The 24143-nt window shown below is 37.9% G+C and overlaps 1 protein-coding gene across 1 annotated transcript in view; it reads right to left on the bottom strand.

The window, feature by feature from the left end:
• Positions 1–333: 333 nt before the first annotated feature.
• Positions 334–24143, bottom strand: part of LOC109032870 (high affinity cationic amino acid transporter 1) — a 45287-nt gene continuing 21477 nt past the window's right edge. Inside the window, exons 2-14 of the mRNA XM_019045194.2 lie at positions 20597–20834; positions 18469–18597; positions 17667–17822; positions 16836–16940; positions 16071–16232; positions 13093–13217; positions 12103–12200; positions 8337–8476; positions 7557–7659; positions 5289–5464; positions 4010–4188; positions 3062–3170; positions 334–2032 (exon numbers count right to left, since the gene is read on the bottom strand). Coding sequence (XP_018900739.2) covers positions 1914–2032; positions 3062–3170; positions 4010–4188; positions 5289–5464; positions 7557–7659; positions 8337–8476; positions 12103–12200; positions 13093–13217; positions 16071–16232; positions 16836–16940; positions 17667–17822; positions 18469–18597; positions 20597–20834 — 1839 coding nt within the window. The 3' untranslated portion in view covers positions 334–1913. The remainder of the gene's footprint in view (positions 2033–3061; positions 3171–4009; positions 4189–5288; positions 5465–7556; positions 7660–8336; positions 8477–12102; positions 12201–13092; positions 13218–16070; positions 16233–16835; positions 16941–17666; positions 17823–18468; positions 18598–20596; positions 20835–24143) is intronic.

Below are 24143 nucleotides of genomic sequence, written 5' to 3'. Positions count from 1 at the left end.
TATTATTACAGGCAAAAACTTTACGGCCCCATGATTTCCGAAACACTAGTTTCAGGCCCACTAAAATCCTCCAAAATCTCTAAGCCTCCGGAGGCTCCCAACAGATGTGATAGGACCACTCGTGGAGGAAAAAAATTAAAATAATAATGGGGGGGGGGGGGCGTTTCAAGGAACCCGTAGAGCCGGAGGCTGGGCCTACCACTAGAGCTAATCCGGCCCAGAATGTAACCCATCTTTGATGCATTTTGGATGGAAGGAACATTATCTAGAGATTAATTTGCTGACGAATCGACGGAGACAGGAAACAGAAAAATGAAAGAATGGAAAGAAATATAACTTTAATTTTTTAATCGTATTTTAAGTAATTTTTAAAAAAGCTCCAGATGAAGCTCAATTTGTTTTTCTTAACAATATAGAAACATTTTAACAGCAGAATTAAAATAATTTTTCATTGTTTATAATCACAGGCAGATATTGTTCTCATTTTATTGAGTTCTCAAATATGGACAGGGGAGAAATTCAGAAGTGTTTTTCAACTGAGCATAATTAAGGCATTTGGTATTTCCAACTTAATTGGAGCATACTGATTTGAAATTACTCACAGTTTTCGAATTCGAGATTGATATCGGTTTATTTCTCTCGCTTGTTTTAAAAGAAATTATGCTATTTTTTGAAACTTATCCGATAATCTATTTAGTCGGTATCAGTTTAATCGATACAAATTAAAACGACAGTAAAATGGAATTCTTGTGATAATCGATAACTATCTTTAGATCTATCCCTAGTTCTTTTTTTTAAAAAACGGAAAAAACCACCGAGTTAGAGGACAGTTTCCCTCCCCCCCCCATATCGCCGGAGCACACAAAATCAATAAAAAGTCAAAGATATCAGTTAGTCTTATACTCTTTAGAAAGTATCCAATAGAAAAAGTTTTACACTTGGTGCAAAATTGAGTGTTGTTGAAATCAAATTATTAAAGTTTTCATTAATAAAATGTTACTTATTAGGTATTTCTCAGCAAATTTCCAAGTCGAATTGGACCACGTCAAGTAGAAAGGAACCAAGCTATTAGCTATCATATCAGCTATTGTCCGATGCAATTGGGTACTTTAATTTTTTTCATGAAAACGGTTGTGCGGATTTTTTTTTTTTTTTTTTTTTTTTTTTTTTTTTTTTTTTGCAAAATTCAGTGAATTTTTTGTTTGACACGAAGCAAATTCCTAAATAATTTTAAAAAAATCTGCACAAACGTGTCCTTGTAAAAAATTGAATTTCTCCGTTTTTGGCCATAGCTGATGTTTCTTCCTTCCTTTTTGCTAAACGGGGTCCAGTATTAATTCTAAACTAAAAATCGCCTTTTTCGCAATTTTTAAGTAGACCCCATGGTTACATTTTAGATTGGAGTCGCGGCAGAAACCTTTTAAACATTGTTGTAATATTACATCTAATGTAGCACCAAAAAATGAGAGCAAAGGAATCAAAAATCATGATTAACCGAAATTTCAAGAATGCCGGGGGCGCTAGGTGCCCAGGCCGAATGCAAGTCTCACATTCAATGTTTCATTTATTGCTCGAGCGTATTCCTTGTTAACGGTGGCGAGGCGTAAATGATCGATAATCGATATTTCCCCATTTGAAACTATGGTAAAGAATCGATCATCATGGTGTTCGTTGCGGACACTCTATTTATCGATCCTGTTCCATAGGTTTAAATGGCAGATCAATCGATTCATCGCAAAGCACGCCACGCCGCTGCGCGTGAACTGTCTTTTCCTTTTATAAACAAGCACGGTTCTATAATAAGCATGTATACAAGTATATAAAGCTAATTGAAAGCTCGTTTGCAATATCACAAATAATCCGGATCGTGGATTTAAAAAAGATGCAGCAAGTCCATCACAGTCAACGCGGCATCATTTGTACATCTGGGCGGGAGGGGGTGGCTGCGATTTCAGTTCCTGTTTCGCCTGTTGACGATCGAGGATACCTTGCACGCTGTGCTGGATTCCGTAGGTGAAGTAGATGACAAAACCTGAAAAGTGATGGAATAATTAAAATGGAAAGAATAATAATTGTTGTAGTTTTGCACGAATGCCGTTTGCTACTTTATACAAACGATGTATCGCAGGCAATCACAGCGCCAGCGGTCTTGACGCAAAGAAAAAGAAGAAAAAAAACTGCGACAAAAAATGTACCTAAAAACGGTTTGCAAGGGGTGAGTCTATGGTAAGTGTGGACTTAAAATCGCGGAAATCAAAATCTTGGCTTATCCTAATTTGGGATGCTGCAATTTGAAATTTTCATAGTGAATGCAAGTTTACTACTGATTTTGATCAGCTTTTTTTTATTTATTTGTCCTTGGAATCTGTGTTGATCGGTTCACGTTTTTATTCTTCGATCGAATACATGCCCTTTCGTTACACGCAGACTTCCTATCATACTCTTTTTTTTAACGTAACAATTCGCCTTCTACTCCGACTGCAGCAATTGTTGTTACGAATATGTTGTGCGTGCTGATTATAGGTCATTACATACTCGACTCTCTGAAGGCGTTTTTTGTGCATAAGTAGCGCAATCTGTCGGAGAACGAACGAAGTAGGGATTAATCGATTCGTTCTGTTGTTTTCCAACAGGGTGCTCTACTGTCGCACATTAAACGCCTTCAAAGAGTCAAGTATGTAATAAGCTGAGATCGGCACGCACAACATATTCGTAACAACAATTGCTGCGGACGAAACTGAAGGCGAATTGAAAACAACTGTATAAAACACGTTGAAAACCATTTATCTCTTTAATATTGTAACCAATAGAGAGTTGTAATTTATGGTTATTTTATGGGGGATTCTGGAAAACAATTTCAACATAAACTAAAACATGAGGTATGATTGATGCTCCGCAGCCCGTTACAAGTTATACAACAAATTACACAGCGGGTAACAAGGCTACTATCCAAACCTTTTGCGATTTCCGATATATTCCGCGTTTAATTATACTATTACAGACACTGTATCAACCATGGCTCCTAAATTTTAGTTTACTGTTAAGGGAAACAAGCTCTTACCAACAGCCAACCACACGGCGAATCGGACCCACGTGTGAAAATCGAGTTGTGCCATAAGATATGTGTTCATAAATATACAGCAGCACGGCACCACAGGCACTCCAGGAACCTAGATTTTAAGAAAACAAAGGAGTCTTATTTTAGTCTCCCATAGAGAAACATTTTTTCATGAGAATGTATGCAGGTGCTCATATGGCTAGCGGTCGATATGTGACGCATTCCGGATGACAACCCTACCCTTTCGAACTACCTCTTTACGAAGATTGACAATTATCTTCATGAGAGAAAATATTCCTAAAAAATGTCGTAGGTACAAATGAGATCGATCTGTGTATGTATCAATGCTTGGGCATATACTCGGCTATGGGATAGCTCAAAATACTTTTATGAAACGTGAATAGAATAAAGTAATATGTATTACCATGAGGGCTGATTATTGATATCGATGGATAAAGCTATGGACAAAGGCAACAAAAAGAAATAGAGTCATCCTGTCGGCGGAGGCGGGTTGTCGCGACGGACAAAGTAGCTCAATAATATAATAGATATCGGCAATCCACGAGAGACTATTAGTTAGTTCATCAATTTCTCTCTTAGTCTATAACAACTATCCGTTTCAACCAATGAAATCGCACAATTTTCTATTTGTCTTCTTTGTCTATCGCTTTGTACATCACGTATCGTGTTCTACGTGAAATTTTGATTGAGAAACATGTATCTGAATGCTGAAATTCGTACCTTGTCTAGTGGTCCATTCCGATATTAGCCCACCGGAAGAGTTAGTAATAATCAGACGGAGTTAACTAGAATCAACCTCACCACATCAGACTTTGCCTAATTTTCTCTCATGTTTCAGTTTTTTCAAAGAAAATTATCAAAATTCTGAGGATTGCATGTTATTCTCTCGAGTTATTGCGTGGAAGAATTAATATCCGGACGACTGCTTACCCTGAATTTGAGGTAGGTTGTATCCGATTGTGGTTGCAACGAAATGACATACATGGTCGCTCCTAAAATTACAAAATTAGCTAAAACGACGAGAGTGCTCAAGACACTCCAAAATGATTCAGCCGAAAATATTGATTCGCTGAGAACAAGGATTAGCGTCTGAATTATCGTGACAGCACCTGTAATCACATACAAAGGACAACGAATTTATTTTAGATTACTGAGGAGCATTTTATCTGTGTGTATCAAGATACAAACCCTTCGTAGATTCGCGGAAGGTTTTAACGATGCCCAGATGGGGGATTAGCGACCCTCAAATTTTAAAGCGGGAAACTAAAGCGAAAATACTTCTGGGAAACATTCCCTTGGAAAGAAAATCATTTATTTGGCTGATAGTTTGGATTTGTGAAAAAATTTTCTCTGTTAATAAATATCTTTAACCTCTTTTGCAAAATTGAGGCCTTTAGAAAACAGAAAGGAGTAAGTTTTAGGCACTTATGATGAAAAATTGTTCCAGAGTAGATTTTCCAAGCAAATTCACCTTAAAAGCTGAACTTATACCCTCAGAGTTAAGATTAATTCATTTTTTTTTATGATCGTCGTCGACATGGTGGTTTTTTTTTTTTTTTTTTTTTTTTTTTGGTTGCTGATCGTCGTAACTAACTAACTAACTAACTAACTAACTAACTAACTAATTAATTAGACGTATTTCTGTCAAACGGAACAATGTGCATTATGACGAGAGCCCTGTTATGCATATAGTCTCATGAGTCTCAGGGCTCATGTCTTAATGCGCATAGTTCCGATTGACAGAAATAGTCCAACTAACTAACTGACTAACTATAAAACGACACCACGTCCGAGTATGGTATATTAAATGCAAAATAAACATGCATCTGGATAATAATACTCAAAAAGAATCAAATTCTTGGTTTACATATAAAACATCCTACTTGCTTGAGAAAATCCATAGCAAATACGAGTATGTCACTTCTAAGATGAGCCCAGCCAACTAGTATTCAGATTAATGGTGACTTCTAGGACATTACCCTATAGCGGCACACAGATTCGTGACAGCGTAACGCAACGAGCATTGATTTATGGGCTAGAATGACATGCGCGCCTTCAATTTTTAGTATATGCAACACGGATGTCCATAGAGCACGAATAGTTGCATCAAGGCGTTATTACTGATATCATAATAATGTATCCTACGTTCGGTCACTTCCTTCTTGCTTCACTACTATTACCCAACTGTTTTAGTACCAGACCAACTTACAGAATATAGTTGTGCTTATCCTCGCAATGAATACTGTTCTTGCGGTAGGTGAGCTCTCTTTTTCTGTGCTTAATATACTTAAGACAGAGCTAAAAGTGTACTGCTCTGTTTTATTTGACCCAAAATCGTTTTGCTTTTTACTGACGTCCTCCACACTAGATTCGTCCTCTTTGTACCTAATGAAACAAATACCAGAAACAATTCTCATTTTAGTTTTTAGTTTTTATAACACATCCTGAAAAATTTGATGCCGCAGTACAAAGACTATTAATTCAGGTTTTTTTTTCTTTTTTTTTCAAATATTGCCAGTAAGACAAAAAATCATAAGAAATGATTCTTTCCTTTTGGGGACTTATAAATCACTTATAACTCCTTGTGAGGCTGTATGGTTCTTCACATTTTAAGAAAAGTCTCGTGTTCGAATTCCAGTGGCGAGGCGATATTTCAATTATCGATATTTTCCCATTTAAAGCTGTGGTAAAGAATCAATTATTAAGGTGTTCCTTGCGAAAACCCTGTTTGTCAACCCTTTCCCATGGGTTTAAATGGTAGATTAATCGATGAATCAGAAAGCACGCTACGCCGCTGGTTTGTTCTACGAGTACATAAGCATTCCGTTTCTAAGAGGGCGTCAAACCAAGCCAATGATACGGCTCTGTAAAGCAAACCGTGCGCACGGCAAAAATGGAACTTCCAATAAACTCTCTTGCGTAAGGTAGAGTTATGCATCATAATAATAGAGTGCGTCAGATCACGGAAGTCAAAATGACATCGTATTCGACACCATGACCAAACAGTTTGTCTGGTATGGTCATGTCACAGGAGGACGGAAGAAAGGCTGCCGAAGAAGGTGCTTGATTGGGTTCTGCCTCGAAGGAGGCAAAGGGGATGTCCTGTGAAAGGGTGGCAACGGGGAGTTTTGGAGGAAATAAGGGACTGCCAACTCCTTTAAAGGGATAAGTGATTTTGGTGGCTATGTGTTGTGTTGTACAGTGTCAGAGAGTGCTGTGAGAGTGGCTTTTAAGTATGTATGTATGTATGTATTTATTTAGGGTTCTTCATACTTCCTTGAGTTTGATTCTCCTTAAAATGGGTGATTCTATCGGATCTTTATCGATTTAGTTTGAAGAGAAACAGTAGTTTTTATACGTGCCTATTTTTAACAAACATTAGCGATTAGCATAAAATTAATGAGAATTTGATCACCCTATCAAAGCGCTAACATCTATTAGATCAACAAACAAGGATTGCGCGGAAGGTTTCAGAAAATGTATGAAGATTGCGCGAACAGAAACCTTAACATCTGCTCCAGGAATTCGTGAATTGAAAATGAAGTTAATTTAAGGTAGAGGTTTGACTAAATAGAAAACAGTTGGTAAATAAACGCTATAATAAACGCGAAATATTTATGTTATCGCTAATTTAGGTTGGTTTGTTGGCAAGTCATCGATGTCTTAAATTCTGATGATAAATGAAGTGTAAATATTGAATAATGGTCGTGAGTCTTAATAACTTTCCTTTTTTCTCGGGAAAAATATTTATTCGAGAGAGACATTGCAACATTGGTATGCTCATACGGCGTCGAAACACCACATATACTTTGAAGCTCTATTATTCGATGCCGCGAATATTCTAACCGGAATTCGAATAATCGCGCCAAACACAGTGCGACCGGCGTATATTTGCGCCTGCAAGACTATGGGAATACTTCACGCATTGCGCCAAACAGTGCGGTCGGTCAGTTGGCGGGAAATGCGATTTCGCATTTTTGTGCATGCAGGGGCGCAGGGCAGTAAGAATGCTGTATGACTGAGTACCATCATTCTTGACTTTCTGCTCCAGTCTTTACCATAATTAAAGGGAAAATATGTATCCTCATTGTAACGATCCAGAAGCTCGGATGGTATTTAATTTTTAATTGGCTACATAAAAAGAAAATAGAGCAAACGAAAATATCGCATCGAAATTTTCGATACTTTTATTTAAGATCATTTATGTAACTTCGTAGAAACTTTTCAGAAGAATTGTGTGTAGCTTTTTAAAAGCATGTATTAAAAATAAAATATGAAAATGGTGCATAATGTTGAAATTATTATAATGAAATAATAAATCAAAATTATAGCAAGGATCTTTGCAGTGATGATGAAGTATTAATTTCTACGTGCGTCCTCACGCACATATAATGGTTTGAAATATATCTCAAGAATTTCATTGATTTACACCTTTTGCTTACAGTGACGTCTACTTGGTGAATTCGTTTTTACAAACCTCAGTAAAATCACACACAGAGCAACAATTGAATAAGCCATCAGAGTACCGATTGACATCATATCGATTAGCTGTGTCAGGTCAAACATTGCTGCCATAATACCTGCAGGAATAAAGAAAATTGTCTTAATTTGAAGGAGGCAAATCCTCTGAATATACAAGTTTTTTTAGTTGTGTCGGCAATAAAATATTTTGACATCCTGGAAAATCGCATGCACATTGCAATTACTTAGCACCTGCTTGGATTAAGTATACAAGTTTTATCTGGAAAGTAGTACCGACTACAGAGACATGAAGAACTTAAAGAAATAAAGAGCAGTTATGTCATTTTTAAATTATGTCAACAAGTTGGTTTCCTTATATCGAAATAGCACACGCTGTAAGTTAAAACTCTGCATGATGTATTTCTTGGACTGATTTTAAATTGAGTGAATCCTATTTGCCCCGGAATGAAACTGGCGGCATGCGATCACAAGAAATTCCGCTTGATTACAAATATCATAGTTGTACTTTTTCTCTGCATATTTGGTAATTTTTTTTTATTAATTGGAATAAGTAGACACTATGTGGGACGAATTGACGAGGTACCTTATTGTTTTTCATCAAGATCACCTAGACTCATCAGATTCTTTGATTTTATGATTCTTTTTATTCTTTATTTTTATTGTCATTTCTTTTTTCTTTTTCTTTAAACTTGATATCCGCAATTTGATAAAGGATAGATTGAAAAATAAAATAAAAATGATACATTTTGAAGTATACAAATTTTCAATGACTTACCAGCTAAAAGGCCAGATATTAAAGTTGCTAACACAGGAGTCTGTGTGTACGCATTTATACGGGAAAAGAACTTGTAAATTAAACCATCTGATGACATGGCGTATAGGATTCTGGGCAGAGGAAAAGCAACTCCCAGCATACTGTAAAATTGCAATAAGAAGCATGAGAATATAGACTATTGAGAAGGAAAACTTCCTTTCGGGACGGCTCTAAGGGTTTCAGGACATCTTGTCGACGAATTTTCGTCCATGCACCTGTTTCGTCCAGCAGCTTACGTCCACGCGCAAAATAAGCAACAGCGACTAGGTCCAAGCGTTATATTTTAGTCGGTATGTAAAATTATATTGACAATATGCAATTGAGAGAGGCGGAGGTGTTGTTATGGTTGCTCATTTTCTAAATGAAATGTTATTACTTTCTCCTTTTGAATCATCTTTTTAAATTGTCATTGGTAAATATTTGGTTTTATTTCTATCCTTAAAATATTCGCTGTACAATATACCTTTTATATGCATAGATACTTTTTTTATTTTTTTAATTTTTTCTTTACGAAATTATAACTTCATTTTGAAAACATTCATATTTTCAAAACGTGACAAATATTTGTAAAACCTTTTCCAAGCGACATTAATCTCAATGAGCCGCAGTTGTGCCGACAGAAACTGCAAAAATGAATAAAAGAGGGGAAAAAACCAAGAAGCACGCAATCTTTACTTTTAACCCATTTGCACATCGATCTTTTAGAGTCAAATGCGTCAAATTTTGAGCGTTTCGTTGCGCGTACACCTCGCTGCAGCACAATAAAAGCACAAAATGTGAAAGAAAAAATTAAAGTGCTTTTCAAATCATTAAATTTGACACGGAACCAAAAATATTTAAAAAAACACACATTAAATTATTATTCTCCTTTGATAAATTGATACTTATTTTTTCCTATCAATTTAAATGAGAATAATCAATGCAGAGTGTGCAAACATTTCAAAATCATGAGTTAAAAAACGCTGACTATGCGAGTATAAATATTAAAGCCTAACAGAGCGGAGCGGCGTGCTGCCAGCGCGAGAGGCTCACTGGCACCTACAAACCTAAGTGGATACCTCACGCATTGCACAATGCTTGAAGTATCCACTTAGGTTTGTAGGCGCCAATGCGCGTTCCGCGCTGGCCGCCCGCCCGCCGTGCGGCGGCGCCTGAAGCAACTATTTCACAACAGAGGTGTTGCACAGTATTATACGAAATTGAACGTCCTGTTACACCAAAGAGGTGTAGAGAGTTTTAGTGAATTTTATCTCATGGAATTGACGCTCCCCCATTTTTACCAAAACTCTCAACTTTATTTATTCTCCGTTGGACCAAACAGGCAAAACAAAAAAAAACAAACAACCCCTCATTCTTCAAAGACATTATACATTTTCATCCAAAAACGTCGTGAGCAATTGTCGTTTGCATTTACATGTGGGCCAATTAACTTTGGGTCTCAACTGGCACGTGGACCAAAACTCCCGTGCCGAAAAAACGCGTGGACGTAAATTACTGGAAAAAGCAGGTGCGCGGACAAAAAATCGTTGACGAAATGTCCCATAACCGCTCTAAGTGAATCTTTAAGGACGTCAAGGGTTAGAGCATTACTAGACTTACGAGTAATTTGAGTAACATCATCATGAAGAGATATTTGGATTACCCAATGAGATATTTAGATAAGGAGCTTAACTCTTTACTAAATTGCGCTCATTATTTTTTTTGATAAACTTCGTTCTTTTTTATCGACTTGATCTGTGGGCTTACGAGGAGCCTCAGCTCAGCGAGAACGGGGACTCTGGTCGAGAGCCTCGGCTCGACCACAACTCTCTCTCTTGTTTTCTGGACTCTGGACACTTACGATTATTGGAACATGGAACCCCGGACATCTTTGGTGAATCGTCGAAAGACCTTTCTTTTTTCTTTCTTATATCTTGTCATTTTAGACGATTTCAATATTTTTTCAAAATTCGTTAATTTTCACCTCTTTCAAAATTTTCTAATTAATTTTGTAAAACGCCAATCTTCTTGTATTTTTTTAACTTGAAATAATCTCGATCGTAAAAACCGTAAAAAGCATGAATGTTTGAATTTTTAAATTTTTATTTTTAATCAGTTTTCTGATTCTGCTCTCCCACTGCATTTCAGCAGGTATAATTGTCCAAATACTTGGATTTTCACTTTAAGGGTGAATTTCAGAGTATTTCGTCAATTATATCTCACAACCGCTCCTCCAGTGATAATACTTGATTCCATGTAAGAGTATAAGTCGTAAAGTTATAAGATTACGCCTTATATGGAATCGGGTTTATCTCTGAAGGAAGGATGACCATCCCAATGAGCCTTCTGCTTTATTTCTCCATTGTAAAATGGTGGTCGTCACACCAATAAATTTTGCAATAAGGAACCACTATTTCTGGGTCATTTTAGAAACAACATATATGTCATTGGTTTCCTTAAGCAGAAAGGTGCTTTTATGGAAGAGCCAGAGATAGTGGTTCTTTGTTGCAAAATGTAATCCATTTATTGTAAAGCTTGGTTTCCGACGTTACCATATCGCGTACTATTCTGAATTATTTTCTGTATCTTAGAGAGATGAAAGAGCATGTATTTGAGTTATTAGAAATTACGGTGCATGCATACTCAATCTAGTTTGACCGATGCACATTCGCAAAATCTTTTTCACGAAATGAAATAAAATACTTTGTGACAGTCATCTCATTCTGAGCAAAAATCGTTTTACAATTGGGCGAGTTTATGCGGAAAGACACTAGATACGAACGAATTAGATTGATAATATAATTAGAAAACTCCAAAAGAGCAAATGGGCAATAAGAAATCTTGTGAAAGTTGCCTCTCTCAGTTCTGCGCTCCTATATTACCATGCTAATGTAATGTCTCACATCCGCTATGGAATCGCTGTATGGGGCAGGAGTAGCTTTACAAAACGTGTTTCCAAAGAACACCTCAAGATCATTAGAATTATGTACAACAAACCATATGGAAGTGACTGTAAAGAAATAATGTCATCAGAGAGACTGTTTACAGTGACCTCTTTATACATCTATGAATGTATTAAATATGCAGTAGAAGGAGAAATAATAAAGCCGGCTGATCTATTTCCCACACACAACTACAACAGCAGACACTTCTTCATCCCCAACAATTCCACCAAGTACAAAATTTCTGAAAACAGTGTTAAGTTTGCTTCTATTCAGCTGTTCAATGCTCTCCCTCTAAATATTAGACTTCACTTTAAGAACTCAGAGATCAGCAAATTTTTTTCACATTTGAAATCGTTTCTTTTGGCTGAATCCTTTCGAGATCTCTCTGAGTTTTTCACCGCTGCTTAACTTCCTAACTTAATGTTCTAGTATTGATAACTCACGGTATTCACTCTCTCTGTTTTCCAACTTGCTGTTATTGCAGGTTATAAATTTATTATAAGATAAATTTGTTTTAACGTCTTTTTTTGTAACTAAATACCATGTTGACTAGTACAATAGCCCCATATGGTGGCTTTATGTATGTTATGTAAAAATAAAATAAAAATAAAATAAAATAAAAGATAGGAATAAAATCCTGCGCATACATGGTTCCATTTGATTTAATTCATTTCTACGCAGTTTTTTTTAGCATAAATACGACCACGGTTTTTTTTTTTCCCGTGTCGCAGATTGCGTGGACTTCGAAATGTAGGAGTGGACTGTGCAAAACTTTACTCATGGATAGCAATTGTTGCAATTACCTGGTACACAGAGCAAACAAGGCGCCGACTGTTACGATCCACTTTATAGCGTGCAGTCCTGTCTTGTCAAATACATATGGGAATGGAGCGTCAATATGCTGTAAAAAATAAATAAAAATCTAATCAATATACTCTGAATATAAATCTTTTTAATGATAGCTGCTAAGTCTCCGAGCTTCTCTGACCTCTCTTGGGAATTTTAGGACGGGGGATGGAGGTTGCTCCTAAAATTTGGGTTTTCAGAGGTTTTCAGGAGAAAGGGAGGGATTTGGAGTCTCAAAATTTTGGCGGAAAACTCGAATTTAAGGTGCGCCCCCCTCCCCCCCCCCTTAAACCATCCAAGAGAGGCCAGCGATTCTCGGAGATCATAAAATTCTGGGAAATTATGAGGCCAAAAAATTAAAAAAAATTAGCATTACTGAAAAGGAATTTTATTTCCTCCGTTTTCGGTATGCCTTTCAAAATTCTACCAGGGGAAAATAACTTACTCAAGTAGCATTTTTCAACGAAAAAATCGGGATATTTTCACGATTTCTTGGCTGTTTAATCACTAGGATCATCAACATCTGAGCGATTTTCCTCGATCTTGTCACAATTTTATCTCTATAAAATCGCGTTTGATAAGATCGAAATCTTACTTCAATATCATTGTCGATAGAATCGCGATTTCATTGCAAATTTATGCGATGAAATCGCAATTTTCAATTCGATAATACCGCAATAAATCGACATTGATAAAATCGCGATACGTTCTCCAATCAAAACTTATCGCGATCACTGCTACTTGGGTAAATAGTAGATCCTTCGTTTTACAGAGACTCTGTTCCTAGAGATTTCGAAGTAAGATTTTTTTTTAGGATTTCCTAATTTTCCATTTTCATGAATTGAACGACCAAAATTTTTCCTTGCCTACTAGCAGAGTGCTTTTTAACAATTTAAACATGCTACTTTTCAAAGGCTCAGTATTGAGGCTTGTCATTATTTACTCACCTGATCATAATAAGGCCACGCCATCGTGATAACGGAGGATACACCAAAGTAGGCAACGAACACAATCGCAAGTGTCATAACAATAGCCAAAGGGATGGTTCTTTGTGGATTTTTGGCCTCCTCGCCTGAAAATAATGGTAAAAAGGAATGATAAATCAAGAGTTCAATAATCTTATAAAGTTAAGAGTCCATAGATCGTATTCGATACATCAAAAAGGTAAGATTGTATAGATATCGATTGATTCAACATTTATACATAGTCTCAAAAGACAATTTAGAAATCTGAGGAAACGGGTCTTTTGTGATAGATTTTTTATTCTTTTGAGTACCAAATGGAAATGAGAGGTAAAATTGTTGGGAATTTTCTCATTTTCAGCTTTTTAAACTGCAATCTTGAATTTTTTGTTTGAAATTATGTTATGTTGTTTTGAACCAAACGATACATCGGGCCACTATCGAATTCGATCCAATAATCTTAAACCTCCTGGACTTACGGCAGATTTCGACTAAAGATGATATCAACGTAGTTTATGTATGGAGTTGCGTTGTCAGTGGGATGTATCATCACGTAAAATACACGATGTTATCTTTTTTTTTATTTTTACTTTCCATTGAAATTCAATATTATTTGTCTCAAACTTTATAACTGGGTCAATTCAGGTAGGTAGTCAAATGAAAGGTCGTTTTATCGTGCACAAACTTCTGTTGCTTTGGAATGGACTATTTTTCCTCCTTGAGGTACTAATTTTATGCCATCCTCTCCAGACCCTTCACCCCCTTCTGAAGAAAAGCGTCATTACCCTTAAAACCAGATTGAATTTGACTCTTTCTATTACTTTGAATGTTTTTTTTTTTTAAAATAATATATGTATGAAGAATAAAAAATTTTGCTCGAGTTGCTCTAAAAAGGTCCTAATTGTTCAGCAACTCGATTTATAAATTATAATCATTAGAAGGATTGGGTTTATAATCATCGGTGTAAGACGTTTCAGACTTCCTGTTGTATTTTATTTTTTAAATGGAAAACTAATCGACGGCGATTCTTCAAAACCGCCATGATTTTTCTTCCCTGTTTGAATACAACTCTGTGTAAATTTCAAGGAATAACCTTGATAATCCTCCTTGATATTTCTATTTTGAGAAAATTAAATAGGAGCGGAGATTTTAAAACACCGCATAGGGAGTTTCACCATCGATATAATACTAATAAAATAAAAGGATTCACTTCACCTGTGAAATTTTCTTTGTTTAGCCATTATTGTGGCTCATACACCCTTACATTTCCACATCAGTGGCTAGGCGTACTTTGCTATATATCGATTGATCTGCCATTTGAAGCTATGGAGAAGGATCGATAAACAGGGTGTTCGCAGCGGACACCTTAATAATCGATTCTTTACCACAGCTTCAAATTGGGAATTATCGATAATCGATCATTCACACCCCGCCACTATTCCACACTATGACTCCGATCCTCAATTTTTTGATGAGGGAGTAAAAAACTATAGCTGCATGATGTTCAAACATTGGCGGGATGACTCCATGCGTCAGTTCACAATGCATCTCAAAATACACGAAGTAACAAGACGGAGGTCTCCACCAGAACACAAACTGCGTCATTACAGTAATTATTGATGACAATCGATCACTTACTACCTAGTTCATTCACCGCAGTAAAGATGATTGTGTTTACCCTGATTCAATGCAAGTTAATTGCCATGATTGATGAGGCACGTGAGGTTATTTCAGATTACAGACATGTGTAAAAACGGACGAATTGCTCGTCACACGACGGGTAACAGATGAACAATACTGTACAAAAGTGTCTTTAGCCATGATGCCCGTCAGGCGCCAGAGCATTTCTCCAAACCCATGTTAACGTGATTCGATGGACGCCATATTTTGTGTCAAAACGACATGCGATGTATCAAGGTAGATTTACACAGGTATGGAAAAGTTGAAAATTTCCCATGAGCCTCAGTACGTGTCACATGACTACGTGACGTAGGTTAAGGGGCCCGTTTTTTAATTAAATTACAATCAAATTAACATTCAAACGTTTGTGCGTTTAAACGTTAAAATTAATATCGCATTATCAAAATTGTGCAAAAAATCCCACAAAATTTTGACAAACGATAAACCGAACATAAGAAATCAAAATAATCAAAACATTCAAAATGGCTGACGTTAAGGGGCCGCTGGAGAGCCAATCAGAGGCCAGTTGTTAAGTTCTGTCCATACCTGTGTAAATCTACCTTGGCGATGTATCGCATCGATTGGTAACATTTTTTCAGCTACTAGTCATTTTTCTTGAATTTTGAGATCGCAATTCTGTTGTCAGGATACTACAGAATTCACATACCAATTTTGACAAAAAAATTCAACGTGATAGAGGCGTGGTTTTTGTAGAGGGCTAATATCGCATTCGAGTGTAGTTTCGATATCAGTATCGAATGCTATATTTTTCCTCTAAAAAAACTACGCCTTTATCAAGTTGAATTTGTTTGTCGAAATTGTGAACAAAAACAGAATTGTGATCTCAAAATTCGAGAAAAATGACAAGTAGCTGAGAAAATGGAACTAAGTCTGAAACGGAGGTACGTGGTTCCCACTTTGGCCATCGATTTAAATATTTCTTAATCTGAAATGTCATATTTCATGAGAAATTTCACATTTTAAATATCATTACATATTTTACTACTCCGATGGTTATGAAAGGCGGTAGCCATTTCCGATAACATTTAAGTCTGAAAACAGAGGCGGATCCAGCAATTTGGCAACACTGTATTCCCTCCATCCGAACCTATGTCAAATAATCGATTCTTGTCGGAGCACCTGTCCCCTCCAAGAATCGATACGTTTCCATAGGTTTAAATGGAGGAAAACAATGTTGCCAAATTGCTGGATCCGCCAATGTCTGAAAACGGCACGCTGAACACAAATACAGAGACTTATTCTGAAAAATAATTAAAAATTACCCGTTGTGCAAATGGAGTCGAATCCGCCAAAAGAATAGAAGCAGGTAGCGGCCCCCGCCAAGACTCCCGACCAGCCGTAAGGCATGAAGCCTCCTTTCCCGGCCGCTGCCTTATGTTCCGGAGGGATCATCGCCGGGTCAATGAACCAGTTGCTCATTTTGGCTGCCAACAGTAATCATAGCAAAGTCTGAATAAATCAGACGCTCAGTCAGAAGTTTGAAGTACACAAAATTCATCTGACTTTCTCCGACACGTATAAACGTCACAAGGTGAATTACGCACCGCCGTTTGCACGACCTCTCTCCGAAATGTTGAAAATTAATTATTGTGAGAATTTACCTCCCCGTTCTCGCAAGAGAATTTTACAAATTCATACGTGAACAGTGGCGATTTTTGAAAATTGGCAACACCGTGCTCCTCCATTTAAACGTGTGTAAATCAATCGATTCTTGGAGAAGCTGTTTGCCTCATCTACAATCGATATTTTTAATGGATTTTAAATGGAGTAAAAACGGCGTTTCCAACTAGCAAAGTCGTCTCTGTATGTCAACAACGTTCGACCGAAAATGAAACCCTGTGCGGGGACACATTTATTAGAACACCCAAATTCTGCGAGTAATTAGTGACTTGCAGTCACGTTTCTAGCCTTATAAATTGTTTAAATTCTGTTGAGACTTTAAAGTATAACGTTGGGGTGATTTTAGAAACTTCTGCGTTCCTATGCGCCCTTTCAATGAAACATTAAACAGGTAAAAATTCGCTTACAAACATAAATCCCGGCGAAAATTACGATGACAACCGTTACCAAGTTTACGGTCGTGAAGATGTTGTTAATGAATGTAGATTCTTTGACACCCCAGGCCAACAAAACTGAAAAAAATCCAAAAAGCATAGTGACATTAACTAGAGACCATTGTGCAAAATATTGTATTTCTAAAAGATAAATGAAAAAAAAGGTTGAATAAAAAAAAATATGTGTACGTATAGATATCTTCATACAGATATCGCTTACAATTAGTTACAGATGAACATGCGTCTATCGGACATGATCAGATCGATTTAGGAAGGTATGGATTCGATCTGCATGAACTAATCGAAAAATAAAAACGTGAACCCATCCACATAAATCGTTTGTCACTGATTCGATCAGCAAATCATTGAAAATCCCGTGTCGATTCGATCGATTCACGGGTTTGTCGATCGACTCTCGGTGAATTCTCGGTGAAGTAGCACGTTTAGATGAATATTAATTGTTATATTTGCCTTTAAATGGACGAAATATAGCGTTATCGAGATCGCCACCCATGTCTCTTTCGAGCTTAAAAGAGTCTACTTAACTTTCCGAGTTATTTGCTTCAAAACGTGCTTCAAAGCTCCTTGTGTGAAAAAGTGGCGATTTTGTTGTATTGGCAGCACTGTTTTCCTCCGTTTAATTCCATTAAAAATATCGATTTCAGGCGAGGCAAGCTGCCTCACTATGAATCGATTGTCTTACATACACTTAAATGGAGAAAAAACTGTGTTGTCCTAATTTTCGAGAACGGCCACTGTGTGTGAACTTTATAGAAAAAAGTTGAGCGCCCGAATTCAACTTACGTGAAAACAATAGGACGACGCACAGAGCCATGAGGTCTGGATATTGGGCTAGGAAGGAAACATGCATCGGCATTACACTTTGCATCATGGAAGCGTAGCCACCCCCAAAAAGTGCATCGACGTAGCCGGTGAACGCTTTCGCTACACTTGCTGTACCTGCAAGGTAAACAAACAAATTAATGATAGATCGGCTCAAAAGAGGTATCCGTCCAAATAGTACTGATTGATGCATGTAGCGGTACTTACTAGCGGCCGCATCGTCAATGTATTGCAACTTTCTTGGCGTAGTTCACCATTGAGGGAAATTGGATTGAAGTTGCTGTATCAGTGCGGATTTTTAGTCGTGGTTGCATGATGCCTATTCTTTCAATTGAAGGCGCTGAAATAAACTTGATTTTTGCGGAATAAAGTTGCAATTGAAGCGCTGGGTGGCAAAAAGGGCATTTCTTGGTTATAAGATCAATCAAATTATAGGATTAGTATAATAAAACCACGCTGCAGATGAATGGTTTACACCAACATCTGCATCCTGTTTATTTAAATCCCATCACTGTTGCTTGCAATTTCGCTCTACTTCATGCTGTACATCATGACAACTAGTTCCTGCATACGCTGTTTAAATACCTCTCCTCTGTTGTTATTCCTGGAGCTCGTGTTGCCTACTCTGTCAAATGAAGGAAAATCCAGCCTCATGAACACATAACGTTGCGTTCTCGTCGGTTTGGAGCGGGGCTCTCTTAATGGCTGACAGGTTCCCGCGTGAATTGATAAGTCGTAAAAATCTAAAACACCTTGAACTTACCAATGACAAACTCAAGCAGCAAATTCCATCCTATTATGAATGCACAAAACTCGCCGACTGTGACGTAACAGTAGACGTAAGCTGATCCCGCTTTCGGTACCCTGGCAGCAAATTCAGCATAACATAAAGCTTTTAACAGATAAAAAGAATAAATAAGTAAGAATACATAGCAATTGCCTGACTTTCAACACTGAGAAAAAAATCGTCATCGAACACGGATGCTAATTGGTTGTCTTCATACTGCTACAATGGCTGTACGGAGCTGCAGTTTTGCAGTAGAAAGGGACAAATTCATCATAATTTTAAAATGATTTATTTCTTTCCGAATTTCTCTGACCCTACAGATGCGACCGTGGTCGTATTACAGATAACATATCGACGGTAAAATTACCAGACCACGTATCTCGGTTTGCGATGTTGTGGACTTTCCTGTCATACCTTATTTTTTAAATTGAGAAATACGCGACGTCGATTCTAGAAAACTTCCGTGGTTTTTTCCTCTTCATGCGAAGAAAACTCTGTGAAAATTTCAAGAAATGATATTGATTTGTTCTACTTCAAAAAATAAAAATAAGATGTTGCGCAAATCGAATGCATTAGAACCTAAATCTGCCCAGGCAGAATAATACGAGTTGATGGGGTTGATCGGGACCTATTGAAACTTGTGCTCAAGAACAGCAAAGAATCGCCTCGGGAGGCTACTTTGAGGCCCCGTAAAAGTTTTTTTTTTTGACGTTTTAAGTGTTTCAAACATATAATCTATCAGTGTGGATATATGTTAGCATAAGTTTAGCTTGGCAGACGAAAACAAGTCTAAACGGTTGATCGGTGGGACTTGAAAGTAAGGCTCCCGAGCAATGAAATTGTCTTAGGAAGCCACTTTGAGGTCCCGTAAACGTTTTTTTTTTTACGTTTACCCATGTTTCAAACAAATAATCTATCAAAATGGATATATTTAAGCTTAAGTTTAGCTTGGCAGACGAAAACAAGTTCAAACGGCTGATCGGTGGGACTTGAAAGTAGGCCTTTGGAGCCATGAAACGTTGAAGTATTATCCTGAGCTGTCTTTTTCAAGTTCCCTTGATAGGAGTGTTTGACGAGACTCTACTTTTAGCTTCTTATAGTCCATCCAATGCAAAATTAATTTTTAAACTTATAAAAAAAAAAATTCTTCCGAGAATCGAACCCGGGACTTAAAGAACATTTATGAGACGCGATGTCCACTGCTCCACCGCGTCGACTTGTTAGGCGAGCCTCAATTTAAGGGCTCTGAACAAAATATTACCACAGTAGTTATGTAAAGTATAAAAATGTTAAAATTGGATTTTTCCTGAAGAATATTAGCATTTTTGCACTCAGCGACCCTAAAAACCCCTGAAAACTCATGTTGCGAGGTTTAAACATACATATCTGATTTAATGCCGCTTACATCGGGCTATTGGGACCATAGTGCGCCGCGCCGGGGCTGGCGAGAGCGTCTAGCGCATTGGCGCCTTCAAACCTAACGGGGATACTTCACGAGTTGCGCAATGCGTGAAGTATCCCTGTTAGGTTTGTAGGCGCCAGTGCGTCGCCGCTCCGCTTTGTGTTAGGCTCTAATATTTAATCTGGCGGAGTCAGCGTTATTCAACTCATGATTTTGAAATGTTTGCACATCCTGTATGGATTATTCTCATTTTAATTGATGAAAAAAAAATATGTATTAAAGGAAAATATAATGTGTTTTGTAAATATTAAGGTGGTTCCGTATCAAACTTAATGATTTCCAAAGCACACACATTTCTACACAATTGCTTATAGCCTTTAATAATCGATGGCGAAAAAGCAACAGCCAGGCGATAAAGTGTAAAGCCCGGCGATAGGAACTATAGCCCGGCTGCATAATTTTTTATCGCTGCGTATAGCCCGGCCGTACGATTTTCTCCGCATTACAGCCAGCTATATGATTTTCTGTAGCCTTCTTTAGCCGGCTATAAGAATTCCTATGGTATTTTGAAACGCAGCTCTTATCGCCAAATTTTACCAGGGTCATCAAATTTCAGACACCTGCAAATTCTCCATTGCAAATACCCACGTGGAACGAAAAAGCTGAGTTTATACTAGTTGGATCTGTTAGTGAAATGATTACCAGCCAAAATGGAGACAACGGCAGCGATGGCGAAGCAAACGGTGACAGCAGGACCGGCGGTGTTTTTGGCGACGGCACCCGGAAGCACGTAGGTGCCCACCCCGAGTGTGGTCCCAACTCCGAGCAACGTCAGGTCGAACAGGTCAAGGACACGGGCCAACTTCGGCGCGTCGCTGTCCACTATGTCCTCATCCGAAACTTTGATTCGGGTTAAAGTCCCGATCACACCTCGCATAAACTAAAAACATAAAAAAACAACAATGCATTAGATAATCTGAAAACTCAACGATGCTGAAATAAATCGGAATGAAAACATAATTCGCAACGCTTAGAACGTTGCCGCTGCATAGTGGTGTGGTACCAGAGACAAGAGACCCTCCACTGGCCTCTTGACGACAGGTGGATGGAAGCTTTTACTTTCGAGGATTCAAAAATTTCTTATGGACAATTATATGGGAGCAACAGTCATCACTCTAATTTCGGCTTTTGACCTACCTACACGGTGGATGACGAGCTTTGGGTGATGTCATAAGCAAAACAAGTTTCCCGAACTTCGACCAATTTCGGCTTGTTTGCAAAATGAAACTGCCAACACGTTGTCGAACATCAACCATGTAGGTAAGTCAACGGTAAAATGCTGAAGTCCCGAAAGTAAAAGCTTCCCACAAGAGGGTCTCTTGTCTCTGTATGGTACCAACCCCCCTGATATAGCTGGAGAACAAAATCGAAGAATGAACAAGGATAATGAAGGGAGAGGAAAAGAAGAGAAAAAACGAAACAGTTTTAGCGTCTAAATTTTAACAGTGGACTAATTATTGAAATTTATAGACAAAGAGGAAGAAGGAAAAATGGACCGATCTTATAGGTGGAGGCGGGTGGTTGTAATAGATTACGGGGGAAATTGATGGACTAACAGTAGGGTCTCTCGTGGGTCGCCGTTCTTTGGTCTATTATTTACCTCCTTTGTCCATTGCATCCATCCACTTCCACCAATAGGATCGCTCCATTTTCCCCTTTTCTCCTTATCGATCAATTTCAATAAACAGCCCGCATCAGGTTGGTGCATAATTGGCCTGCGTTTTGCAAGGAGGAAATACAATGGCATCGCTTACAATGTTTTTATCTCACAAGAAGAACATATCTAAGCTATGTGAGAAATGACAAATATGTCGAGAAAGAAATTTCTACTCGCTTTTTTAATGAAGAAAGTTTTTTTTCGCAGGATATATTTGATGCTTCTTTCTTTCCTTCCGCTTATTTGACCTGAAATCATGTATAAATTAACTACTTTATAATAGATGAAATAAAACTTGCGATATTTTATCCAAAAAGTTCTTTAACCGTCCTAAAGAATGAGGTACCTAGACCCTTTTTTGAACAATATTTTAATCAGCTGGCATTATTTTTTTATTCTGGGCTTTTTTATTTCCTCAAGATTCGAACTCTACACTATTTCTCCCAAAATTTGGTCGAAAAATTCCTCCAGAAATGAGCATCTTCACAGTTACTCGTCCGAATTCTTCAAGGCCCGAGAGTGAAAACAAAAAATCAACTTTTTACTCCTGCGAACGGAATTGGAAGTCAAACGTTCATCTGGTAGTCCCCCGAGGAATCTCACGTCCATCCTATATTTTGGTGTCTTCGATGAGTGTTTCAGGTGGCCAGAAGCATAGGCAACTTTATTTATGAGTGCAAATCACGAATTATAATGAACCGGTTTTGGCAAACGGCCACGCCTCCAGCAGTTGGGCCACAACAAGCTACGCGTTGCGATCGTTTGACTCCTTTATTCAAAGGACGAAAACAAACACATTTCTTTCCTGTTGACATTTGGACGTTCGATGAATATTTGTGAAATAATTATGAGCTACCGAATATGCAACCGGTGAGAGGAACTCACGTGGGTTTTCACGTTTTGCTTTAACGGCCCTCTAAAGTTCTCCTTTCCAGGAACACAACCCTAATGTTTAGTCACCTGAACTGAGGTCCGAAAACCTGCCAAGAGACACTCTCTTCTACGTAAATAGCCTCTAATGTTGCAGAGTACCTTTATAGGGAGAGTATGGTCACTGCGGTTACTATCTCTCATTGACTCACAATCAGCCATCTTCGGCTGAATGGAGTCTTCTAGGACCCAATAATGGCGGAAGAGCAGGCCCGCCACATCCCATCTCGGGCGCTGGTACCAGTTTTAAGGTCCGGGCCACAAGCACGGAGGGGGGAGGGGGTCCGAGGGGCATCCCCGAGAAATTTTAGAAATTATACGATTAATCGGAAGCATTTTGAAGCTTCCATAAATAATTTTTCCATCAATTTCTGCGGAATAATTATGTTTTTTTTTTTTTTTTTTACTTTCAGCACAAAATACTTGCGAATTGTTGCATACAATACATCTGGAAATTTTTTTTTTTTGGGGGGGGGCATATGATGCTATTTTTAGTTCTATGAGGGCCAGGCCCCCCTGGACTCCCCCTTCGTTTGTCTATGACAAGGGAGTTGAACCATGAGCCATTGAAGTCGAAGATGCGCAGACTGGAGACTCTTAGCATCTGACGACGGGAGAAAATGAAACGCAGTTACTAAAAATATCCCTCTGTACTGAAAATCTTGAAAATAGGTAGAAACTTTCCAAGAAGTATACTTCTTTGAAAATTTAAGAAGAATTCTACAGTGCCCCAGCGTGTTTCTGAAATTCTATTCACCATTTGCGAAATTTTTAGGGTGAATTTTTCACTTTTTCTTACGAAACAACGGTTGCATGTGAATTCGTAGTGGTTTTTCACGGGTAACACGGGCCCCCTCCGGTGCCCGGGCCCTGGTACCAGGGACCCAGTATCCCCCCCCCCCCCCCCCTTGTGGCGGGCCTGCGGAAGAGTATTTTAAAAAATCATTTCAAGGGTAGAAAGATTATTGAAACTCATATTAATTAAAAACCGACAGTCAAGTTAACGTCTGAAGCTGAGTTGTGCCAATTAGCCATCACCGTTTTTATAAAATCTCCGGACATGGCATCATTCTGGTGTTAAGTAAGTCAGATAATCTTAATCAAATTTTGACCACGAAACATTTTAGACCAAAAGTACGTTTGCAATTCCTTTTGTTTTTCGACTTCCGAGAAGTGGCGAGGCGTGAATTATCGATTATCGATATTCTGATAAAGAATCGATAATTAAGGTGTTCGTAACGACCACCCTATTTGTCGATTCTTTTCCATAGATTTAAGTGGCAGATCATTCTGTATATATTACGAAGCAAGCCACGCCACCGCTTCCGATATTCGCTCGGAACGTTTTTCCAAAGTTACTCTCCAGTGTTTCTCGGTTAAATCTTGTGTGTGAATACCCTACACTGAAAAAAAGGAGCTTGGATCAAGCATGATAATTCTTGAATTTGCCGCCAAGAATTTTCTTTATCTTGCTTAGAGCTGACTTTATCTTAATTCAAGAAAAATAATGCTTGGGTTAAGCAAAAAAGTAGCTTATATTAAGCAGCAAAATTCTTGATTTAAGAAGAAATATTTATTGGCGGCAAATTTAAGATTCTTTTT

This window comes from Bemisia tabaci, chromosome 2 (genome assembly GCF_918797505.1).
Source record: "Bemisia tabaci chromosome 2, PGI_BMITA_v3".
NCBI lineage: Eukaryota > Metazoa > Arthropoda > Insecta > Hemiptera > Aleyrodidae > Bemisia > Bemisia tabaci.
This window is presented reverse-complemented; position numbering and strand designations above follow the sequence as displayed.